Source organism: Suncus etruscus, chromosome 15, assembly GCF_024139225.1.
Source record: "Suncus etruscus isolate mSunEtr1 chromosome 15, mSunEtr1.pri.cur, whole genome shotgun sequence".
Taxonomy (NCBI): domain Eukaryota; kingdom Metazoa; phylum Chordata; class Mammalia; order Eulipotyphla; family Soricidae; genus Suncus; species Suncus etruscus.
In genome coordinates, this window is record NC_064862.1 from 44,632,127 (window position 1) to 44,651,560 (window position 19,434).

At 39.6% G+C, this 19,434-nt stretch overlaps 1 protein-coding gene across 1 annotated transcript in view; it reads right to left on the minus strand.

The window, feature by feature from the left end:
• TSNAX (translin associated factor X) overlaps nt 1–16,578 on the minus strand; it is a 35,392-nt gene extending 18,814 nt beyond the window's left edge. Inside the window, exons 1-4 of the mRNA XM_049789399.1 lie at nt 16,358–16,578; nt 15,796–15,900; nt 12,686–12,800; nt 6,007–6,137 (exon numbers count right to left, since the gene is read on the minus strand). Of these exons, the coding sequence (XP_049645356.1) occupies nt 6,007–6,137; nt 12,686–12,800; nt 15,796–15,900; nt 16,358–16,373 (367 nt within the window). The 5' untranslated portion in view covers nt 16,374–16,578. The remainder of the gene's footprint in view (nt 1–6,006; nt 6,138–12,685; nt 12,801–15,795; nt 15,901–16,357) is intronic.
• Between the last annotated feature and the right edge of the window lie 2,856 nt (nt 16,579–19,434).

Here is a 19,434-nt window from a genome sequence, read left to right on the forward strand (position 1 = left end):
TCCCCAATACAGCATATAGATAGTCGATCTTCCATGCACAGAGTGCAGAGCAGGGAATAGTTCCTATTACACCTTTGGAACCAGGTATGTTCTGAACCACCCCAGTCCTATCTCTAAAATTGAGACTACTGAAATGTTTCAATTGCCTGTTTTTGTCCACTTTTGTAGCTTTCTTTTCTACCACTAGATAGATAGATAGATAGATAGATAGATAGATAGATAGATAGATAGATAGATAGATAGACATATATTCATATATATATACATATATAAACATATATATAGTAGATTTCTGGGTCAAATAAAACAAAGCTAGGTTGTGGAGAGCATTTTCTTGGAGAGTTGACCCAGGTTAGTTCCTGGAACCTTCTAAGCCCCACAGTTACTCCTCCCCAAAACTAAAGGCTGATCTTACCTGAATGGTGAGACCTTTCCACAAGTGGCCTGGGGGGAGGGAGGAGGGACAGACACAGCTAGAGAGAGGGCAAACACAAGAGGGATGCAGAGAGGCTGCTTAGCTTAGAGGCCATGAGAGAAATATGAACATGGCGATTAGGGCAGTGTAATAAAACTGGATGTCTCCTTAAACTTCAACTGACTGCCTGTGGACCATTTCTTCACCATCAGCCCGCTCCAACAGACCCACAGGCTGAAGGAGCTACAGGAGTCGGGCTGGGCCGAGAAAGGCCTCACCATCCATCCATCCCCATGAGAACTCTTAATTAATTAAATGATGAATACAATGGCGCCCAAACAGGGACTTGAGCTCTGGGCTCAAGATCTCAGTGACACTGGTGAGTGAACTCCTGGTCTTGTGGTTAATTTTGGCTCTATTCAGCTGGAGTGAGATTAAAGAGCCCCAAAGGTTGGACCACGTGTAGCAGAGTGGGCAGTGAAGCAGGGAAGCTGAAAGCTTGGAGCACTCCCCCTCAGAAGCCTAGGACAGCAACCTTTATCCTACAAAAAGTGCCTCTTCCGAGGACCTCAGCCTCCCAATTTGCAGAAACTTAGAAAGGTGACTGATTAGGGGAGGGGAGGGAGAGAGAGAGAGAAAAGGCGCTTTCTTGATGGCAGAGTGACATCTGGAAGACAACTTATAGCCCCCAACACGATTCTGGCTTAGGCTAAGACAGACTTTCAGGCTAAGACAACTTCATTGCTTTAAACTCTCATATGCCTGCGGCTACAGTAACCAAAATCTTTGCTTCTGCAGACAGGCACCATGCTCCAATATCAACTGCCCTGAGGGGCAGAGAGGAGGCAGCAGGGCGGGAGAGTACTTGGCCTGGGTTTCTGTGGAGCCAAAACGACGGGCCCAGCCCACACACCCAGGGGAGTCGCCCACAGCTTATGGGCATCTGAACACCATGGTGAGTGATGAAGAAAAAGAAAAAAGTTAAAGTTAAAAAAAGAAAAAAGCGCAATAGCACAGCGGTAAGATGGTTGCCTTGCCCTGGAGTTCCACATGGTCCTCCAAGCCAGGAGAGATTTCTGAGCACATAGCCAGGAGTAATCCCTGAGCATCACCAGGTGTGGGCTCCACCCAAAAAAAAAGAAGTAAAAGTGGACAGAAAACTTCTAGAAACCCAGCTAAACCCAACAGAAAAACTAAATTTTTTTTTTTTTTTTTTTGCTATCAGGCTGCCCCCTCCCAAGTGTTTCAGGTTAATCTCTTAATCCTAGTTGTATCAGTCATTGTCTTGCTGGTTCAAATGTGTTTTATAGTTTTTTCCTAGTATTTCCTAATTGCTATAATGTTTTATGGTGTACCATTATTTACCAGCCTGTGTTTTCAAATTATATTTTCTTTTTCTTTCTCTCCCGCCCCCTCAAACTATTTTTTGCAGAAATGTTCTTGTAATATTGTTTAGGGAAGTTATGGAAAGGAACTAGGATGTTCCAGTATAAAAGTGCTTGGTTAAATAGTGTTAAGAATTTTAAACTACAGGTTTATTTTGCAGAAAAGTTCTATTTATGGAAGAGGCTGATATTTTAATTATATACTTTAAACTTTGTTCCTTTGAGTAATATAGGGTTCCAGCCTGTGGCCAGAGGTCAGGAAAACAAAAGCTAAAAAAAGCTAACCTTTCCTCTTTTGTTATTTAAAACAAGGAAAGGGGATAAATTACTCCTCCCCAAAGCTAAATGCTAATCCTACCAGGATGGTGAGACCCTCCCACAGCTAGCAGGTGTCCAAGGTTGGTAATTAATTTAAGAGTGGCCTCGGGGTAGGGAAGAGGGACAGACACAGAAAGGAGAGGGCAGACACAGGAAGAGATGCAGAGAGGCTGCTTAGCTTAGAGGACATGTGAGAAATATGAACATGGCAATTAGGGCCTTGTAGTAAAGCTGATGTCTCCTGAAACTTCAACTGACTGCCTGTGAATCATTTCCTCACCATTATCCTGAACCAACAGACCCATGGGTTGAAGGGGCTGCAGGCACAGGGTTGGGCCATGAAAGGCCTTACCACCCATCCTCCACCCAAACTACTAGGACTCATTAATTAATAATTAATACAACACTCCACCAGGAGTGTTCTCTGAGCATAAAACAAGGGACAAGCCCTGGAACACAACTGGATGTGGCCCAAAATAAACAAACAAAAACAAATCTAAAGTGCTCAGTCAGACATATGGGTGACTTTTTCAGTTGTCATGATTATTAGGACTTAACCATGACTATTAGGAACTGAGTTATGTGTAAACAAAAAACGACATGCAATAAAGCACCAATACTACAGAATGTATATACAGTACTCTTTCTAAAAATACAAAAGCTTTATTCATGAATGATATTCAAATAAGACTATTATGGTTAGTTTTTATTACATTATCATTCATTTTTACATGATTTAGCTCATAATGCAACAGAATATGATTAAGAGCTATCACACTCAAACTCTACCATGGCAAAGGGCCAAACTCCACAATTCTAGGACTGCAAACCACCACACCTCTCCAGGTAGACTGATGGGTCTAGTAGACAAGTTTTTTTGGAATAGAATGGACAAATTCTTATCTTCCCTTTCTGGCTAGGTTCATGGGCCCCCAAGAGCCACATCTCCACCACAGTAAGGGCCACAACTTCTTAACTCCTAAAACGCTCACCTGCTTACATGGCTATGCACTAGCTGCTCTTAATTTCACACTACTTTCACAACACAGAAAGTGCACAGCAAACCTAATAGGGAAGACATGCAGAAGCCCATCAAGCTCTCTGAACAATAAGAACAAAAGACTGAAATAGCATCAACCAGTTCAGTAAAGCCTTAGTCAATGACATTAATAACACCACTGTAAGAAAACAAGTTTAAAGAGATCAAAGAAACAATAGCACAGGTAGTTAGCAAAGCCAGCAGTGCAAAATGAGTGCTACAATGAGAAAAATAAAAGCAAAAATGAAGAGCATGGTAAATGACTTAAAACTCTCAAAAGCACATCTGATAGCAGCTGAGCAAAGATCAAGGAGTTCTAAGATGAGAAGAAATCCACTAGAAAACTACAAAAGGTGAAAAATAGTCTGAAAAGAAATGAACAGCACACCAGAGACTACAAAATAAGCTCAAGAAGAACAATGTAAGTATCATCAAATTTCTTGATGAGCAGGAAAGCGAAAGAGTTGAAGCCAAAAGAGTGCTAGCAAAAATAGTCCCAAGACACATTATATTTAATATATATAATATATAAAATTTCAAAGGTAAAGACAAAATATTGATAGCAGTGAACTTGTTCAGTAATGCAATTTACAAAAAGGAGGTCCTATAAGATTTGTTACACAGAAATATACCACTATTTTTCCTTTTTCCTACTGATGAACTTTGAGGTCATTTGTTAGCTTTAGAATATTTTCTTTTTAGCTTATAGAATATTATAAGTAAATCTCCTGTAAATTTTCTTGCACTTGTCTTTTGGTGACATAGCCTCACTCCTCTAAAGTAAGGAAACTGAAAATGTTAGGTAAGATAAGAAAATGCTGTTATCAAGATATTAGCAGATTTTTCTAAGGGTTAGTGTCATTTTTTTCCTTTAGTCATACAACTAAATGAACTGCATTTCACTGTGGTTCTACTTTACATCTCTCTAGTAAATAATGATGTTGAGGGGCCAGAGAAATAGTACAGCAGGTATGGCACTTGCCTGCACACTGCCAAATTTAGTTTGATCCCTAGCATCATATGTTGTCCTCCAAACCCACTAAGAGAGTGCTCAAAGTTTATTACTATTTGTGTCCAGAGATTACTCCTGTTTGGCAAGGACCATAAGGTATGCTAGGGAGTGAACCCAATAGGCTACATACAAGACAAGTGGCCTACCCTCTGCACTATCTCCCTGGCCTACTTTGTTTGTTGCTCATGCATAAGAACTATTCATATATTGTTCTTTATTGTACATTCTTTAAATGTCATGTCTCAGAGTTCAGCGTGCTTTTTATTCTTTTGAGTTTTGGTGTCTTTTGGTTTTGATTTTTGGAATTGCACCCAGTAGTGCTCAGGGATCACTCTTCGGAGGACTACTGGTGTAGGACCCAGATAAGTTGTATGCAAGATTAGTACCTTACACACTGTACTATTGCTCTAGTCCCTTGCCTTTACCTTTTTTAATATCTTTTTTTGTTTGTTTGTTTGGTTTTTTGGTTTTTGGGCCACACCCGGTGACACTCAAGGTTTACTCCTGTCTATATGCTCAGAAATCACTCCTGGCTTGGGCCATATGGGATGCTGGGGGATTGAACCGAGTTCCATCCTAGGATAGCATGTGCAAGACAGATGCCTTTACACCCTGTGCCACCGTTCCAGTCCCTCTTAATGTCTTAAAGACATTTCTTAATTCTGATAAACAGGATTTCTTAATTTTAGAAAAATTCATTTGATCCAATTTTCTTTAGCTGTTAATTTTTTTTTGTGCCATTAAAAATACCATGGTATTAGTTGGTAAGGTACCTGCCTTGTATGCAGCCAACCCAGGTTAAATCCCTGGAATCCTATATGGTCCCCAAGCACAGCCAAGAGCAATTCCTGAACACAGTGCCAGCAGTAATAATACCCTGAGCATCATTGGGTGTGACCCAATCACCCCACCACCAAAAAACAAAAACAAAAAAAAAACACTTTCTGTGATCATGTGATAGGAATGAGGCCAAAAGTACAATACTGGTAACCTCAACATTTGGGAGCCCAACAACAACCAAGTGTATATTCTGCAGTGTACTACAAACCAAGTGTGAGCATTTTAATGAAAAAGATATGACCTGGGGCTGGAGTGATAGCATAGCGGTAGGGGCGTTTGTTTTCCTTGCATGCGGCTGACCCAGATGGACCCAGGTTCATTCCTCAGCATCCCATATGGCTCCCAAGCCTGCCAGGAGTGATTTCTGAGCACAGAGCCATTAGTAACCACTGAAAGCCACGGTGTGCCCCCAAAACAAACAAAACCCACACTACTACTTAAGTAGTGTGGGTAAGCATCACAACTAAAGTTCACAACCCCCAGCAAGCAGAACAACCAAATGTGTGAGCACCACAACTACATATGTACAGTCCTCAGTCACGAAACAAAGGGAAGAGGGACATAATTAAATATTCCTATAGTCAGAAATATATCTCAATGAGCTAAATACATGGAGGACTAGGTCCATCCCTACATGGTCCCCCCATTTTTTCCCTTTATTTGGGAAATATGTAGTTGGGTCACCTGGTCCTATGCTCAAATATTACTCCATTAGTGGTCAGAGGCATGAGAATGTTCTTGGCAATTCTCAGTCAATCTGACCAGCATGGTCTCCAGGGTCACACTCATCAATGCTCATTACCATGTGATGCTGATGATCAAACCAACCAGGTTAGTAGCAGGCCATGTCTTCACCCCTTTACTATGTCTCCAACTCAAGTCCAATATTTTAAAGTCAACAATATTCATACCAAGCTTCAAAAAACTCATAGAACTCACACATAAATCATATAATTCACTATTTACAAAATGTTACCGCTGAAGTAAATTTACTCACCTGTAGTAATGGCTCTATGAAACTGATGCATGTCTTCTCCTGCAAGCTCCTGAGCTACCTGCAATATCTTCTGTCTGACACCATCCAATTTCATTTCTGATTCAGTTAGTATTTCTTCCATATTAGGCTCACTATAATTAAAACATTGGTACCTTTTTAAGCATATTAGCCCAAATCTAGTACTTTTAGCCCAAACAGATTAACATGTACAATATATCCTCCTATTAAAATAAAACATACAGATATATATAGTAATATAAACAAGTGTATTAAAAACAATTATTTTTTAGACACTAGACAACAAAAAAAAATCTAAGTGTCCCTCACTGATCTAGAGTTTCCAAGTGAAAGCACAGAAATAAAGAAATTTAAGTAGATTTTTCAAATATTACTAATGAAACGTATAAAGATGGCTAAAATTTGCAAGGCAAAGGAAGGGGTAGAAAGAGGAGGGAGGTGGGCAGGAGTACATCTCAGCAGGATGAAGCACATGATGGTACGTGCACAGCATAAGTTCTGATCACTGGCAACACATGGCACCCCATGGCAGTCCAAATACTTATCAGGAGTAGCCTTTGTGGCTCCTCTAAGTACTAAAAGTAGCTTTGGTGGCTTTCATTGCTAGGCTAGAACAAAAGCAGTGAACATTAAGTCAGAATCATTTCATGGGATCTAGTATCAGTAGGACAATTATCTTTTTTGTAATTTTATTTTATTGAAATAATTATGATCTACAGAGTCCTTCATAGTTGAATTTCAGATATACAATGAGTTAGGGCTCTTCCCACCACTAGTGTCAACCTCCCTCCACCAATGGACCCAAAGTACATCCTATATCATCCACCACCCTTTGCTCCCTGGCCTGCCAGTATAACAGGCCCCTTTAAGTTTCGATGGTTAAAGTTTAGGTCCTTTGATTCTATTATCGTTAACTTTAGCTTGAATATTTAATTCTGTAGGACAAGTAACTGGGAGTGACCCACACACATATCTCTTCCCCACAGCTGTATGTGGCTCTTGTGGGTATTTTTTAAGGAAAAGATATAAAGAACAAATGTTAATGTATACTATTAAAAGGTTCTTATACTATATGTGAAGTAATATGCAAGTGACAACTCACTGCTTGTTTTTCAGTGTAATGTTCAAGCATATAAACACTGTGAACTCTATATTATATTAAGTGCTGCTACAGAAACAAATAAAAAGAAAACTACTCTGTCTGGCCTTGGAAATTGCATTCAAATCCCTCTCTGAAAGTCCTCTGACAGTAACCAATCTCATATGGCGAGGGCAGCTTGAGACTGTAAAAAGGTGCAACTATATTTGTTTTGATTTTGGACCACATCAAGCAATGCTCTGGGGTTACTCTAGCTCTGCACTCAGGAATCACTACTAGCAGTGTTTGGGGAACATGGGATGCTGGAGATCAAACTCAGGTTTGCTGAATGTAAGGAAAGCACTGTACTCAGTGTACTATCTATCAGTCTGGCCTAAAAGGTGCAAATGTAAGTCAATCTCTAAGACAGTATTTCTGCCAAAATAAGATATGAAGGGATAATGGATGCTATCTATAAATCCAACCATATCAATGATCACATTAAATGGAAATTAAATGGAAATACTTTTTTTGAGAGGTGAGAGAGTCCCTTTGTGCTCAGAAGGTCGGGGCCGGAGAGATAGCATGGAGGTAAGGCGTTTGCCTTTCATGCAGGAGGTCATCGGTTCGAATCCCGGCGTCCCATATGGTCCCCCGTGCCTGCCAGGAACAATTTCTGAGCCTGCAGCCAGGAATAATCCCTGAGCACTGCCGGGTGTGACCCAAAAACCACAAAAAAAAAAAAAAAAAAAAAAAAAAAAAAAAGAAGGTTGAGTAGTCCCACAAACAATTCTTCACCAACTGGATTAATGATTCAATCCAAGGGTACAATGCTGTTCTGACCCTGAAGTGCTAGAAATTACCCAATAAGCCAGACAGTGCTGGGGAAGTGGAAGTTTCTCCAGAGCTGTTCCCAGTGGGTATGCATATGATACAAATAATCAAACTGAGGCATGGGCTTTTACCATCATACTTAACCCATCCCAAATGTAGAGTATTTCATTTCAAGTGTTAAATATAGACAAACTAGACAAAACAGCCAAAAAAAAAAAAAAAAGAAGAAGAAGAAATACATTTCAAACAGACATAAATTAAAAACAAAAGGATTAAAACAAATAACCATGGAGTATGTGAAAAGAATGGAGCGGTGTTTTTGATGGGAAGCAGCAATCAAATTTGCTGGTAGATCAATCATATGTGATCAGTCATATGTACATGAAAGTGTAAAAGCTATATACCTGATATTGCTAATATATTATTTTAAAAAGGGAAGAAAAAATAGAAGCCAAATCTTTACAAAGAATCCCCATGAACAAAACAGACATCAGAACAAATAATATTCCCAAGGGATAACATCACAATGACAAAAGGTCAAGTGAACATAGCAATCATAAACATAAATACAGCAAATAAAGAGACCTTTAAATCACAGGCAGATAAAAATGCAAAAAAGACAGATCCACAATATGGCCCTCAGAATAACTGATAGGACTGTCCATCAAACTTTTTTTTTTTTTTTGGTTTTTGGGCCACACCCGGCCTTGCTCAGGGGTTACTCCTGGCTGTCTGCTCAGAAACAGCTCCTGGCAGGTACGGGGGACCATATGGGACACCGGGATTCGAACCAACCACCTTTGGTCCTGGGTCGGCTGCTTGCAAGGCAAACGCCACTGTGCTATCTCTCCGGGCCCCAAACTTTTAATCATACAAACAACTAACCACGTTACCTACCATCTTGACCTATTGGCACTTACGTAGAAATACATACGAGAACAAAATATTTTATTTTCAGGAATATAGTCTATTTTTCCCAGATAGACTATGTTCTAGGCTAAGTCTAAGAAATGCAAAAAAGATCAAATAATAGAAAATATATTCTCTGGTCACAATGCTATCAGTAAACTTATCTAGAAAATCTCCATGTTTAGAAATAATATAACATATTGGTCAAAGACAAAATCAAAATAGAAGTTAGAAAATATTCTGAACCTGGGGCTGGAGCGGTGACACAGCGGTAGGACATTTGCCTTGCAAGCAGCTGACCTAGGACACTACGGTTCAACCCCCCAGTGTCCCATATGGTCCCACAAGCCAGGAGCGGTTTCTGAATGCATAGCCAGGAGTAACCCCTGAGCGTCACTGGGTGTGGTCCAGAACCCCAAACAAACAAACAAAACCAGAAAATATTCTGAACATAATGAAAATTTAAAAATAGGGACTGGTGAGATAGCACAGCGGTAGGGCAGTCCGTCCTGGGTCAGCCACGTGCAAGGCAAATGCCCTACCACTGCACCATCACTCTGGATGACATTATATAATAAAGTGACCTTCTCTAAAGTATTTTCCTATTACAATTCTATTTATTTTGCAAGCATTTGAATACCGGTAATTGTTTGAAATTTACAACTTTTACTGGAAAAAACATTCATACAGAATAATTTTACTTCTATAATATAAACCTGTGTACAAGTATCTGAGAACTCATTAAACAAAAATGAATTAAGGGAAGAAAGAAAAAGAAATTAATATAAATTGCCAATAAATCTATATATGGTTTGTTTCCTTTCAGTGAATAAACTAGTTTATTAGAGTTATCTTAAAATTAGGGGCCAAAGAGATAGTACATAGTAAGACAGGCCAACAAGAGTACTATTCCGGCCTCCTCACATGATTCCCAGAGCATATTCGGGACAGTTCAGGAATCACCTGAGCCAGGAAGTAAGTCCTGAGCATTTCAGCGTGTAGGGCATGGCCCACACAGAGGAAAAAAATAATAATAATTTAACTATATTAAAAAATACTGAAAGAATATTCTATTTGTTTGGAGGTCACACTCATTAATGCTTAGGAAATTATGTAGTGCCAGGATAGATCTCAGGGCTCCTGTAAGCAAAAACATAAGACTCCTGCCCTAAAATTATCTCTCCAGCTTTGTGATATTTAATAAAAATATGATAAATTATATTTGGTATTTCTTAAAAAAATATAAGATACAGTGTAAAGTCAATCAATTATCATCCTAAAGCAGTGGTCAGCAAGCCGCGGTTCTTTACACTTTTTAATGAGGCTCTTATGTGTGCCGGGTGGCTGCTTCAGGGCCACTCCAGGATTCAGGACTCTGCTCCTACCCCCTGTCAGTGCGCACCCTGTGTGGCTCTCAAAATAAATTTCAATTGTGGTTTTAGCAAGATTTGGCTCAGTTGAAAAAAAAATGTTGCCCACCACTGTCCTAGAGGATTTGAAATTTATAGTAATTTATGGAATTGCAGGGATGACTTCTCTCTTCACGTGGAATAGAGACACAAAGAAAGTCAAGGGCAGGGCGGTGGCGCTAGAGGTAAGGTGCCTGCCTTGCCTGCGCTTGCCTAGGACAGACCGCGGTTCGATCCCCCCGCATCCCATATGGTCCCCCAATCCAGGAGCGACTTCTGAGCGCATAGCCAGGAGTAACCCCTGAGCGTCAAATGGGCGTGGCCCAAAAAAACAAAAAAACCAAAAAAAAAAAAAAAAAAAAAGAAAGTTAGTCAAAAACATGTAGTAAATAAAGATGCAAAAGTGAAATATGGAGCAATTCAGCTACACTCAATATTTTTTAATCCTATCTCATTCTCTACCCTCTTCTGTTTATGCTACTTTTTTTTTGATGATTACACACAACACTTTTATTTGCATATGTAATTCTCCTACAAAGCCAACATAATATTCCTCTACATCAGGGGGTCTTCAAACTACGGCCCGAGGGCCACACATTGTATTTATTCCCATTTTGTTTCTTCACTTCTAAATAAGATATAGGCAGTGTGCATAGAAATTCGTTCATAATTTTTTTTTTATTTTATTTAAACACCTTGATTACATACATGATTGTGTTTGGGTTTCAGTCATGTAAAGAACACCACCCATCACCAGTGCAACATTCCCATCACCAATGATTTTTTTTTTTTTTTTTGGTTTTTGGGTCACACCTGGCTTTGCTCAGGGGTTATTTCTGGCTCCAGGCTCAGAAATTGCTCCTGGCAGGCACAGGGGACCATATGGGGCGCCAGGATTCGAACCGATGACCTCCTGCATGAAAGGCAAACGCCTTACCTCCATGCTATCTCTCTAGCCCCCACCAATGATTTGTTTATGCTACTTTAAATTGATTTACTTTACCTTCTCTCTTCAATAATACAGAGCCTATATAGAAAAATAAAATAGTACAATTCTAGAAAAAGAAATTTCAACACGGAGCCGGAGAGATAGCATGGAGGTAAGGCGTTTGCCTTTCATGCAGAAGGACGGTGGTTCAAATCCCGGCATCCCATATGGTCCCCCGAGCCTGCCAGGAGTGATTTCTGAGCATGGAACCAGGAGTAACCCCTGAGCCCTGCTTGGTGTGACCCAAAAACCAAAAAAAAAAAAAAATTAATTAATTAATTAAAAATTAAAAAGAAATAATTAATTAATTAATTAAAAATAAAAGAAATTGCAACATAATGTCACAGAGAGGCATTGCATGCGGCCAAACCGGCCGGATTCATTCCCTGGCCTCCCATATGGTCCTGCAAGTCTGCCAGGAGTCACTTCTGAGCGCAGTCAGGAGTAACCCCTGAGCAATGCCTGATGTTGCCCAAATACAAACAACAATAGAAAACAATGTCATAGAAATAAAGGAAAACAAAATTTCAAACTATTTAGCCAAAATGTATAAAATAATATAATAATATATAATTAAATCTAGGGCAGAAGAGTATGCACAAGATTTAGCAAATATATAGGTATTTCAAGAGTTGGGATTCAGAAAACAAAACTGCAATGGATAAAACATAAACTGGAAAATAAGTTAATCAGATTTTCTAATATTAAATTTTTGCATAAAAAGGACAAAGCAATTTAAAACAGGTAGGGTGTTTGCCTTGTACCTGGGCTCAATCCCTAGTACCTCACTTGTTTCCCCAAGCCTTACCAGAAGTGATACCTGAGCACAGAGCCAAAAATAAGCCTGGAGCACCATTGGGGTAGCACCAGTGGTGTTACTCCCCCAAAATAATACCCAAATAAATAAATAAAAAAATTTGCACACATATGGGCCGGAGAGATAGCACAGGGTAGGGCATTTGCCTTGTATGCGACTGACCCAGGATGGACTGGGGTTCAATTCCCGGCATCCCATATGGTCTCCCCAAGCCTGCCAGGAGTGATTTGTGAACACAAAGCCAGGAGTAACCCCTGAGCACCACCGGGTATGACTCATAAAACAAACAAAACCAAAAAAAAAAAAAAAATTTGCACACACTATCCAAGGAAAGCTCTAAAGACAGTAAAAAATTTAATATAGTTTCAGTTATTTTAATTATCTTACAGAACCAAAATCACAATTGCTCTGAACATACGACTTTTCTCCTAACTGGATTTAAAACGTTTATACTCAAAATCAAGCTCAAAATGTTTATACTCAATATACTGCTATGTCCTCTAGTCCCAAATGTCACAAAATATTCTAATACATTATATATACATATATGTGAATACACACATATATTTACAATGCACATATAAATAAAATCCAACTATTAGTAAATGGTAAAGGTATTTACTTACCTTGTAATCCTATGAAGGAGAAATATTGTCCTTTTACTTTCAACAGTTATATCTCGACTTAGTTTCACAAGTCTTTCATATTTATCATGTCTTGCATCAAGTTCCTGCTGAAAAGCTGATAATATATTATTAGAACCATAAGCAAGCATTTATATACTTGAAACCTACCAAATAGTATTATTACTATGCACAATAAACCAATTTTTTGGTTTTGGTCACACTCAATGATGCTCAGGGGTTAGTCCTGGCTCCACACTCAGAAATTACTTCTGGCACGCTCAGAGAACCATATCGGGTGCAAGGGATCGAACCCGGGTCAGTCACATGTAAGGCAGGTGCCCTACCCACTGTGCTATCACTCTGGCCCCATACAATAAACCTATTTAACCCACAGAAATGGGCCATTTTTTTTCCGCCACACCCATTTGATGCTCAGGAGTTACTTCTGGCTAAGCGCAGAAATTGCCCCTGGCTTAGGGGGACCATATGGGACGCCAGGGGATCGAACCATGGTCTTTCCTTGGCTAGCGCTTGCAAGGCAGACACCTTACCTCTAGCGCCACCTCACCGGCCCCATTAACCCACAGAAATGAAAAGGTCAAATCATCTTACTATTTATAAAGTACTTAGATTATGATATTAAAAAATTCTTTTAAAAATATAGTTAAGTCCTAATGGGTCCTACAACTCAAGATACTCACAATATCAAAAAAAGTAGTTGGTGTACTAAACATGAGACTACAATAACAAAATTATTACACAATTTACAAAATGTTGTCTCCAACTACCCCCTAAGTTATAAAAAAGTACTCTTTTAGAAATTTCCTTACTATATACCAGTGATGGCTAACCTTTTTGAGCCCGAGTGCCCAAACTGCCGCACAAAACCAAAGAATTTCCTCAAAGTGCCAGCACGTCAATTAAACCTTAAAAACAAGATTTTAGTATCTAAAACCTCTTTATAAATTTTATAAATTTATTAACTGCGGACCTTCCCATGTGCCAGCTGCAAGGCCTTCCTGTGTCACAGCTGGCACGCGTGCCATAGGTTCACCATCGCGCTATATACTATATAAATATCTCTAAAATATAAGCTTGGGTTCTTTTTTGGGAAGGGGGGTTGGGCCACACCCAGCGGCGCTCAGGGGTTACTTTTGGCTCTGCACTCAGAAATCGCTCCCAGGCATGGGGGACCAGATGGGATGCCAGGATTTGAACTGCAATTGGTCCTGGGTAGGCTGCTTGCAAGGCAAACGCCCTACCACTGTGCTATCTATCTCTCTGGCCCCAAGCTTAGATTGTAAAGAAGAATTTGTAAACTTTTCTAACATTATCTTAAACTCCCTGAATTTTTAAGTCTTTGTTATTAAAATACCTAAACAGGCTTAACTCTCAAAGTACATACTTTATTTTAAAATACTGTCACGCCAAAAACCAAACAAGTTGTACCCAACAGATATATTTTGTATGAATTTTTTAAATAAGAACACAATCCCAATTAACTATTATTCAAATCAGTGCCTAAATACATCTATGTTTTTATTACTGGAATAATTCAGTCAGAATTTCGGCTAATATTTCAAAATAATAAACACGTTATTCCTATTTTCTTGAGCACGTTAATGCCTGTGAATTAGATATTATGAAGATACGATCAAGTTAATAAAATAGATCTTAACCTTAAGAACAATCTACTGATGTAAACAAATACTTAAATGTGCTTATGCAAAAGGTTCAATGCTATTTCTTAAAAGACATTCAAAAATATTTTATGACTGAATAAATGAACAGATAAATGAACAAGGAATGGAATGCAGTATTTTTCACTAAGTGTGCTTGAAAAAATATATAACAGAAATACTTCTAAGGAAAGTCCTTACTCTTGGTAGGTCTTGAAAAATAAATAGCTCACCAGATAGGTAATGTGGGCACTGCACTAAATGCAGCTTAATGTTTAAAGTGAGTGGGCAAAAGTATACTGAAACAGAAATTAACAACAACAAAAAGAAAACCTTAGAAACAAGCAGTCCAGTATAGGAAGTCAGAAAGTGTAAAAGAGAACAATTTATTTCCACTGAATATCCAACTGTATTAATATCCTCCACTCAATTTACAACTCATTGCCTTTCTGAAGATCACTGTAAGAGCTATAGTTTTACAATGTCTATTGTCTTCAAAAAGTGGAACCCTTACTAATTTAGATAGGAAGCAGGTTCTCTGGCCTTATTGTTAAGTCGAATGTAGCAAAAAACAGTATATATTAAGTCTTAAGAGCAAGGAAGATGCCCAAAACAGGAATGAGAACATTGATGTAGCACTTAGGAGGGGTTCCCAAATCAGTATCAAACAAGTGTTCACATAAGTTCACTTAGAAGAAAAGCTAAGCTCCTTTCAGATTCCTGAACTACAGAAAATGGTGATGTAGAACGAGAAAAAATTTGGAGGGGTGTGGGTAGAACTCCATCTAGTAGTCCACTTTGCAGTGGGGACTGAAATCCAAACTCCTGCACTCAATGCACTCTGATTACGTTGCTTAGAAACAGGCACAGCTCCACCAAAGTAACTAAGAAAAAGGGGAGAAAAAGACTGTATATACACGCGATTCACTACTGCAATAAGCAAAATGGAAACAAATGTCCCCATCTCAAAACCTAATTGTGCAAACCAAATCAATATGCATTTTAAAAATCGAGTGCGTGCACAAGAGCAGGTCCAGGATTTTCAGCTAGTGTGACAATGTCCGAGATTAAGGTTACTTGTGGGACCAAAAATTCCAAGTTTTTTTATATTTCATAAGCAAGATTTTTCAGAGTAGAACCATCACTACGGCAAAACTTCCAAGAAAGTTAAAGGGTTCACATATGTGCATCCTATATTCCTTTTTTGTTTGTTTGTTTGTTTTGCTTTGCTTTTATTTCAATTTTATTTTATTGAAACAATTGTGATCTGCTGAGTCCTTCGTCGTTGAATTTCAGATATACAATGAGTCAGGACCATTCCCACCAGTGTCAACCTCTCTCATCCTATTCTTAAGGCCTGTTTTCTTGATTCACAGAACTAAAAGGATCTTTGTTAGAAACCATTGTGAGCAATGTTAGGGGAGCACTTACATTTGAAGGCCAGCATCACGGGTGAAGACGAATTCACATCCTTCCCTTCTCTCCTATGGTTATATGGGAAATTGTCATGTTTCCTCTTCCTGAACCCTCCTGATCCTTTAACGTAGAGAAGGAAAGCACGTTGGCTACTGAGTTAACAAAGGCAAAAACAAGAAACAAAAAACCCTTCCTTCCCTTAAAAGCTGATCCCCACTGGGCAACTCTCCTTCAACCTTTCTTCAGCCAAATGACAGAAAGGGGGGGGGGGGGCTTGTTATTTCTCCCCAAACCTTAATTAAGCCCCTCGCCTCACCCAGGCTCCCACCGATGATGGGTTTCTAGATCCAACCAACACAAGGTGGAGCACTAATGGAACTAAGAGCAAAAAGACATCTCGGGGTTTTGAAAGGCAAAAGAGGCGTCAAGCGGGCCATGATCCCCAAGATCGCGCCTTCTTGCAAAGCCTGTGCAGAGAGCAAGCATCTCTCTCGAGAACCAGAAGACCCTTAGACCAACCGGAGAGCTTCCCGCCCGAGAATATAGAACGGGGCGCCCCGTGTTGCGATGACACCACCTTCTTTGTTGCTCATGGCGTCACAGCTGAGATGACAGCGGATTGAAAAACCCCTCGGAGCGAGCGAAGTGCGTCAGACGATCGCCGGAGACAAATCCTGCTGAGCAGCTTTTTTTTTTTTTTTTTTTTTTTTTTTTTTCCCTTTTGCAGCCGAGCGACGTCGACGTACTGACCGGAAGTGGGAGCCCGCAGCGAGGATCCTCCAGCCTCACGCAGAGCTCCGGAGGTGACTTCCGGCGTACGTCCAGCCCCTACGTCGCCTGTGGCTCCTCCTCCCGCGCGCCCCGGGGGTCCTCAGGCCCCCGCGCCGGCGTTGCGCCTGCCCTCCGCGATGCCTGAAGATAAAGGCAACTCTACCCGCTACACTACCTCCTCTGCAGAATAAAGCGAAGGCTTTCTTTTGCAGGTAATAAATATCTTGGTCAAGGTGGAAAGTGAAGGAAAATTGAAGTGATTTTTTTTTCTTTTTCCTTTAAGGCACTTTTGGAAACACCCTCTTGTTTCCTCTGCAAGGACCCTTCAGGCCTCTAGGTGCATTTAGGGGGTTCACTCTCCAAAGCCGGCCTTGTGGTCTCCTCCCTCCCACCCCGAGACGTTAGGGATCGTGTTGTTCCTCGATTACGTTTTTAACTTGTCTCTCCTGGAGCTGATTCACAGACCTCAGGGTGGGGCCATGCCAATAAAGTGGGTGGTGCTGGGGTAAGAAACTCAAGCCCCTTGTGCTCCCCAAGATTCCCTTCTCCCAAGTTTTTTGCTTCCTTTTGTCGCCAACGCCAACTCTTGTTTTCTCGAGGTGCGCCCCTTCTTCCTGGGTAGGGTTATTTGATGGACAGACAAATTCAATTGATACTAAAATTCATAGAGGAGTACTTGTGCACGTAGTAAACACTCAATTACATATTAGTTTTGTTTCCCTCTATATATCTTAACTTTAATAAGTAAATAAATAAATAAATAAAAGAGCCAGAGAGAGACTTACAGCAGGGGGTAAGCTCTGAGCACAACCGGGTGTGATCCTAAAAACAAAAAATGTAAATAAATATAAATAAACAAGAGCGAGGTTAGTCATTACAGTTACAGTAACTAGTATGCATCAGATTGGTGAGCTTTTTACTTCCCGCATTTTGTTGTTGCAGAGAAGGGTGCGTGGGAGTAGGGGGCTGGAGGGGCTGATCAAGCATATTGTGTTCACACCCTGATGGGTTTTTTTTGGGTTTTGTTTTGTTTTGTTTTTTGGGCCACCCTTGAGGGGCTACTCCTGGCTCTGCGCTCAGAAATCGGTCCTGGCTGGGGGGCCATATTATATGGGACGCCAGGGATTGAACCCAGGTCCGTCCTGGGTCAGCCAAGTACAAGGCAACGCCCTACTGCTGTGCTATCGCTTCGTCTAGATGGTTTTCTTTTTTTATTGTTTTGTTTTAATAAAATCTTTAAGCACCATGATTACGAGCATGATTGTAGTTGGGTTTCAGTCATAAAAAGAACACCCCTTCACCAGTGCAACATTCCCACCACAAATGCAAGACAAACACCCTACCTCTATGCTCCAGCCCCATAAGTTCAATGTTTTTGATATTCTTTGCACACAATCTTCCCTGCTCCTTTATGTAGAAACAAGAGAATGGTAGATATAGAACTGTTTCTTGTGCCCTTGTGTGAGATCAACCAACATTTCTCTTCTCTTTGATTAGAGATAATTTAACCATTTGAAGGAAGAAATATCTCATATGAATATTTTTAAATATGGTAACATTTTAGATTATTATGTTTTAATTTAGATTATTTTATTTTTTTATTATTTTAGAGTCACGGAGGCTTAAGTTGTGAACATCAATAAAGCAATATACCATATTGGTAACGAAAGTTTTTCCCTAAATTTACTGCAATAGCAGCTCCCCAACCTGGATCAACTATGATGCTTTGCTTCTCCACCAACCCTCCCAGTCATCATTTCTGTTCAAGTACAGGCGTTACTTGACCAGTTTTTCATGTTTTCCACAAATGCGCTGATTAGAACACTTTCACAACCTGTAATGACTTCTCAAAAAACACTTAATGGTGGTGAATCTCAGGTACTTTCCCAGCATTTAATTTGCATATACATACTCTAGGTGTCCCAATGGTAGCTTTTCTCTTTCAGGGAATGATTTCAGCTTCTGTGTAGATGTAATCTCCACCCTGACTGTCTCCTTGTTTTTATTCAAATGAATATACATAGTTTTAGTACTGGACAGAAAAACATGTGTTTAAAGGAAAATTACTACTTTCTCACTGTGAGAAAAAGGCAAAGATTTTCGGTAAGTCCTTCTGGAATGATATTCTTTCCTCCTCCTATTGTTGCCTTCTAATTGCCAACATATGAGTCTGAATTAAGCTCTAAGCCTTTCATGTGCACCTGTTTTTATTCAGTTTATAAATCTCTTTTGTCACTTTTACCAAAATAAGTCACATATCAAAATTAGTTTCAGATTTTGAAAAGTAAATATAACAATTATAGACTATAAGCCCTCGAGTGATTTTCTGCTTCAGCATTTATCTTATATAGATAAATTCAGAGTAGGATAGGGAGATGGGGGAAATTGCTAAGACCTTGAATGACCATTTTAAACATGGTAACCATGACATTTAAAGCCCATATGTATAGGATCAGAAGAAATATTGTGATATATACACATCAGTTCACAGACTTTTTAACCTGTGGGTAGGATATAATAGAAAAATTCTAGTTTTTTAGGGCAGTTTGAGAAAATTGGAAGAAAGAGCAAAATCACAATGATATAATACTTCTCACCCATTAGGATGGTGATTTAAAAAATAATGTGTTATTGGGAACGTGAAAATTTTGAGCTTTTACCATTGATCATAGAAATATGAAAAAGAGGGGCCAATAATAACAAAGTGGGTAGGGTGCTGGTCTTTTGATTCCCAGCATTCCATATGGTCCCCCAAGCCTGCCAGGAGTGATTTCTGAGCGCAGAACCAGCAGTAAACCCTGAGCAAACTCTGGAAACACTCAAATGTCCTGTAATATAACTAAATAAATATGGTATATCCAAATAAATGGTATATTAAAAGGA